At 34.1% G+C, this 6,379-nt stretch overlaps 1 protein-coding gene across 1 annotated transcript; it reads left to right on the plus strand.

The window, feature by feature from the left end:
- The first annotated feature begins 1,126 nt into the window (after nt 1-1,126).
- LOC148308458 (translocon-associated protein subunit gamma-like) lies at nt 1,127-5,985 on the plus strand. Its single transcript, XM_088261666.1, has 4 exons — nt 1,127-1,393; nt 3,329-3,548; nt 4,555-4,686; nt 5,821-5,985. The coding sequence occupies exons 1-4, from the start codon at nt 1,249-1,251 to the stop codon at nt 5,885-5,887; spliced, it is 564 nt and encodes a 187-aa protein (XP_088117792.1). The 5' UTR covers nt 1,127-1,248; the 3' UTR covers nt 5,888-5,985.
- The last annotated feature ends 394 nt before the right edge of the window (nt 5,986-6,379 follow it).

Consider the following 6,379-nt stretch of genomic DNA (forward strand, 5'->3'; position numbering starts at 1 on the left):
CCAGTTGATACTGCCTGTCAATTAATAAATGTGTTCGTATTATCTAGAATTGATTATTGTAACATCGACTGCAATCAGTGTTAAACGCTGCAGTGAGACAAATTTTTGAAATTCCTAAATTCAGTCACAACACCCCACTACTTCACCAACTGCACTGGTTATGCTTTCCCGAATGGTTTTTTTTTAATAAAATCTGTCTACTCATATATAAATCAATCCATAAAATGGCTATAAAGTATCTAAAAGAGCTGTGTATTCAAGACGAATGGACATCTCATGCTTCGATCGGCTACAACAACTGTTGTGGGTAGAGTGATCTTATTAGCTTGCAACCAGCGCACTAAATTTAGCAAGTGTGACTTTGCTGTTGAGGGACCGATGTCATGAAATGCTCCTCCACCAGTAGTTAGAAATATTGGAGTGAGATAATCTTTGAAATAAAAATGCGTATTTGTTTGCTAAATCACTTGCACTATCTCCTTTTTCCCAATTTATTTACAGTGAAGTGCCTTTGAGTATAGGTAGTATTTACGAAAATGGCGCTGTATAAATTATCCAAAATTATTATTATTACAAAACTCCTCCAAGTACAGTAAATCCTTCTGTAACGCTAAGATAGGTACCGCGTTATCGGAGGGGACGTTATAGAGAAGTTAGTGTTTTAAAATAAAATTTCTAATTTAAATGACTCATTAGTCATTTCCGCTAGTTAAAATGTAAAAATACAATTTAAAACATTAACCACTCACAAAATTCCCTAAGATAAAGGGTTACCTATATCAACGTTGTAGGTGGGTTTACTGTATACTAATAATAAAATTCAATGCACCAACACTTTTATGATTATTTAATATGATTAAAGAGAGCAGAATAATAATAAAATAATCTAGGATTCTGTAAAATCATTTTCTGTTCTATTAAAATAATCTTTGAAAATTACAATACATATCGGAAACACTAAATAGTAAAACAACTATGTATAAAAAAAGTCGCTGGTTGAAAATCAATAGCAGCCGAAAATAGAAAAGTACCTACCTTCTGATCCACAGAAGGTATTTACGTTGCGCCGCATCAGCGTGACATATTTAATATACTGGCAACACTTATGACACGTCCCGTCATTCGTGGCGATCGTGGATATTTTTTCGTGCGGCTGGTCTTGCTGATTTCGGTTGTGGTGGTTGTGAGTTTGCTCTAGTGAGTGTACGATTTTAAGTGAAGAAACTTTGTAGCAATTATAAATTAAAGATGACCACTAAAACAGTGAGTAAGGCTAAAGAGGCTTTCACTAAAGATGAAGAGCTATTGCTACAGGATTTCAGCAGAAACGTATCCACAAAATCATCCGCTCTATTTTATGGAAATGCCTTCATCGTATCTGCCATACCAATATGTAAGTATTTATCCATATAATATAAAGTATTATTAGTGACGGAATACTTTTAACCATGTAAATAGAAAATACATTTGGGTTTTCATTTATAAAATTGCTTTAATATTTCAAAATTTGCTTATGTGACGTTTACCAAATCGTTGTAATAACTTTCATACCGCTTTATTGTAACGGAATACTACCGGTTTTGACAAATATAATAAAGAGTTGCCACAATTTATTATATTAAATCGAATTCATTTATCAAATAAAATAAAATAAAAGTAGGTTAAATATTATACTTTAATTAATCCAGTCTGTCTTTATACAAGGTAGAATATTGTTTTATCATCCCAAATGTCCAAAGGCACTAGTGCAACTTTCATCTCTTAATTACTTATGCAAAGAATAGCCTGAAAATATTAAAAATAACATATATTTTTAGGTTAGGTAATATCTAGGTACTCAATACCTAGTATTTTTATTGGTTTATTTTATGTATACTATGCAAATTATCTGCAATATGTTCAAAAATATATATCCATTGCTTTGTATTTCAAAATAAATCAAATATTAGGGAACAAAGTGTTAGGTGAAAAAGAGAAAGTAATAATATTTTTTTAAAGTCAAAATGAATAAAATTATGATTGAAGTTCACTAAAAATCAGATGGGTTGGCTCCAGTAGAGAATTGCTGATTATGGTAAATTATTACCCGAAAAATTGGTTGGCAATATAATTAACATACTTCGGATGGGAAAGGTATTTCTACCCATTCGGTCGATTGATGCTCAAGGATGGGGAAGGTATTTTTACCTTCATTTCAAAGTCAGAAAAGAAGGAATTATCCAATGTTTTTATATGAATATTATATACCAATCAATCTCTTTGTTTAGGTCTTAACTATATGTAAATATAATTATCAAATCCTTTCGCAGCGGTCCGCACTGTAAAATATACCCACTTGAAATGTGTTAAGATATAAGACATGTAGTGAATTTAAATAAAGTTATTCTGTAAGTTATAAAAATAATTACTTCATATTTTTGGAGTAAAAGATTTGTGGCAAATAAAATGCACAGAATGCATTGCAATCCATGGGATCTAAAATCACAGGCGATCTAGCGCAGCCAACGGGGATGCTTATATGGGTGGCTTGATATTTCGTGTATTTTGAGATTGAATCCAGTGTGCAAAAGCATGTTCTAAAGACGTCCGCAAACATGGGGAGATTACTGGGTACTATATCGCGGATATACTGGCAAAAAACATTAACTCTTAAATCCCTGTTTGAATAATCCCTGTTATTTAAAGCTTTTAGCCTGAATAAAATAAATAAAGTTGAATTTACTTTTAAAACTACATAAATATGACATTTCAAACTATTTAGTGTATTTTGCCAGTTTATAGAACGTTGAAAACTTTATAATATGCATCAAGTCAAAATTGCATATTTGGGAGTTAATGTTTTTTAACAGTACACCCACAATATATTTCGGAGAATCCACATGATGGACATGTTCTCGTCAACGATATAACTTCTGCAAATATGAGGAGATTACTGGATACTATTTGTTTCCAGGGGTATTCTGGAAAATCCACATGATGGATTGTTTCTCGTCAAAGACATAACTTCTGCAAATACGGGGAGATTACTGGGTACTCTTTATTTCCAGGATTATTCTAGAGAATCCACACGACGGACATGTTCTACTCAAAGACTTAACTTCTGCAAATATGAGGAGATCACAAGATACTTTATATTTCCAGGGTTATTCTGGAGAATCCACATGATGGACATGTTCTGTCAAAGACGAAACTTCTGCAAATATGAGGAGATTACTGGATACTATTTGTTTCCAGGGCTGTTCTGGAGAATCCAAATGATGGACATGTTCTATTCAAAGTCATAACTTCTGCAAATATGAGGAGATTACTGGACACTATTTGCTTCCAGGGTTGTTCTGGAGAATCCACATGATGGACATGTTCTCGTCGCTGGGCTGGTTCGTGCTGGTGACCTGCGGCTGCACCTACCTGATGGCCATGGCGTACCGGAACACCAAGTTCCTGCTCAAGCACAAGGTGGCCGTGAAGAGGGAGGACGCCGTCAGCCGGGAAATGAGCAAGAAGCTCGCCGAGGACAGGAAGATGAGCAGGAAGGAGAAGGATGAGAGGTGACAATCATGTTATGAAATCACATAATGGAAACTAACCATTCATTCATTTTAACATTTGATAGAAAAAAATGAATATTTGTGTTTTTATTATTTACAAAAATACTTCAATTTCATACTATTTCTGTGAGCCTAAGGGGCTCATTATTAGAATTAGGTATCAAATTGTGGTAGAGTGGGTTCGAATCGAGAAACTCTGACTCAAGAGTCCGCCACAGTAACCACGGGACCACAACTCGACATTTAGGGACATTTATTTATTTTGATTATCTGCTTAACCTCTAAAATTGTTATAAATTATAACTAAACCTATAAATGATAATCAATTTAGTCAACCTTTTCTAGTCAAGTCAAATCTACTTTGCTTAAAATTAAAGTATTTTGATTTAGAGTACTTTTTTTCTTCATATTTGTTTCATAATTCGAAATCTGAATATTTTTTAAGTTTTGCTTCCTTCAGTTTTAAACTTATTAACTAACAGATTGATAACTCTGACTCAAAGAGTCCGTGACACTAACCATGGGACCACAACCCGACACACAATTTGACTCACACACTCATATTATTACAACTATTATTAATTAATGTGTAGCTCACTCTCAAGACCTACATGAGTCATTTGACTCACGACCTGTCTAGGTGGTAGGAGCTTTACCTTCTCGGAGTCCAGTAAAGGACCACCAAGTTGTCGTATTTATTTTCACCCGAGTATATTCGTGAGTGGTCTTTTGTGCGTGTAAATCTTGCCGGAGTCTACTCGGGCGTGCATATTTTTGCACATAATAGCCGCCCGAGTATACTAGGGCATGGTCCTTAAGCGGTTAACTAATGCTTATAAAAATACCCCAATATATTGAAAATAATACATAATCCCACAAATGTTTTCTGTTATATTTAAAACCTCTGTAAAAAAATTTTCCCCAAAAAATAAATAAATTCATTTGTTTTTTAGATATTTAGTTAGCTGAATCTGTTTATCTCAAGATGTGTTATTTATCATTTCAGAATCTTGTGGAAGAAGAATGAAGTAGCCGATTATGAAGCGACAACCTTCTCAATTTTCTACAATAATGCCTTGTTCCTGGCTCTCGTCATCTTCACTAGCTTTTACATCCTGCGATCCTTCTCTCCTGCAGTGTATCCTTTCTATTATATATTTTACTGAATAATTCCACGAAGCAGCAAGAGGTATTAAATACGCCAAATAATATGTACCGTAAATCTAGACATTGAAAATATGTATTACATTATTTTTGTAATTCGTTTTTAAAACATGAATGTTTAGAAATATTGTTTTTGCTGGTAGATGACGGTTTTGGTTTTTCAGACTTCGGCATTGGGATGTATGAAAAAAAAGATTTCTTTGAGATTTTTTAACAAGCGAAGGAAAGACATTTATCATTTCTATTTACATCACTCGCTATTTATTGTAAATTACTTATTAAATCCATATACACTCTGTATGTAGACCATATAGAATCAATAAACTCCCTCTAGGCCCTTCTGTTGAGTGCCAGCTTATTTACGTTCTTCAAAGTCAGCTTAGCATTCCGTTGTTTAAACGAGTACTGCTGACAAATTATCAGCAGTAGATGTTCTTGGAAGACATGTGAAGTACATGGCCTAGCCACCGGATTTGTAATTCTTTGTGACAGTTTTGACCACGAGTTATGGGTCCATGTCTTATTTCTACTTTCATCACCAAGTCTAGCCACTGCACGCTTAAATTTTCGTAGATAGAGATTTGTTTGGGCCCTCGTGAGGCCATATATCACAGCCGTATAAGAGAATAGGTATAATAGAGGCATTCAGTAGACGGCATTTGGGCTTCACTTAGTATGGTTCCAATCTTCAGACAGATTTTATACCGTTGAATTTAATGCTTACAAGTCCTAACAATCTCACTTCAAGTTCTTTATGAAGATCAATATTTTCTGTAATTGCCAACTCTCGACTTTTCGATGAGCTGCTTACTCAACACCAAGGGTTTCTTGGCATCTGATCATAGATATTCGCTAATTTCATTTATATATATTTTAATTTGTTTGTTGAAATATGTTCTATCATGGGTAGAAATGGAGCACGTTGTGCAGTGTATAAAGTAATCAATTGAACAAGCCAATTAAATGTCATAATCCCTGTAAATACTCAGACTTCCAAATAGTCATCTCAATTTCTTCATTGTAGACATGTCGGTAAAAATGTATGAACCTTTTAATTTCACAACACATGATTCAATTTGAATACTTTCCTTAAGCAAGTTCTTTTCAGTAACTATGTTGTGTCGGTGTCTGCTGCTGGAGGACTTCTGGCGCTGCTGTCTACGGGAACTCAGTGAGGACAGTATTCCAGAGCCCGGCATCACATCCATCGCAACATTATTAAGAACTATGTATATTTATTAAGTGTTTTCTCAATAAAGAATTTTTTACACTATTCTGTTGTCTTATTTGCAGGACTACACATGTTTCTATACTTAACAACATGTTTGCTGCTAATTTTAGAAAAATCAAAAATAAACATATTGGCGTGAAAGAATTCAAATCCCATGGTGCATAGGACACTGCATAAAGTCATCTCAAGTGTCAACTTTATCATTAGTATCACAGAGGCGTGTTGATCATCTCTGCGCTTCAGGGTACCAGTTTAGGGTATTACAAAATTTATATTGGAGTGAAAAAATACTTTCATTATGATTCCTCTGGGAATTGACACAGGATATTCAATTGATTTAACTCAGAAGCGGATAAAAACATTGGATTATATTTCTATGGATGCCTATATTTTTCAGTTCTCTGTTTCTGAAGGATAAACAAATATTGAAATCTGT

This window comes from Brachycentrus maculatus, unplaced genomic scaffold (assembly GCF_059751285.1).
Source record: "Brachycentrus maculatus isolate JH-2025_06_01 unplaced genomic scaffold, ASM5975128v1 h1tg000165l, whole genome shotgun sequence".
Lineage (NCBI taxonomy): Eukaryota > Metazoa > Arthropoda > Insecta > Trichoptera > Brachycentridae > Brachycentrus > Brachycentrus maculatus.

Bases quoted from the DNA above. Each gene is read 5' to 3' on its own strand.
- LOC148308458 (XM_088261666.1), top strand. From the start codon at position 1,249: ATGACCACTAAAACAGTGAGTAAGGCTAAAGAGGCTTTCACTAAAGAT. The intron at 1,394-3,328 runs GTAAGTATTTAT...ATTTGCTTCCAG, and splicing joins CGTATCTGCCATACCAATAT to GGTTGTTCTGGAGAATCCAC. The intron at 3,549-4,554 runs GTGACAATCATG...TTATCATTTCAG, and splicing joins AGGAAGGAGAAGGATGAGAG to AATCTTGTGGAAGAAGAATG.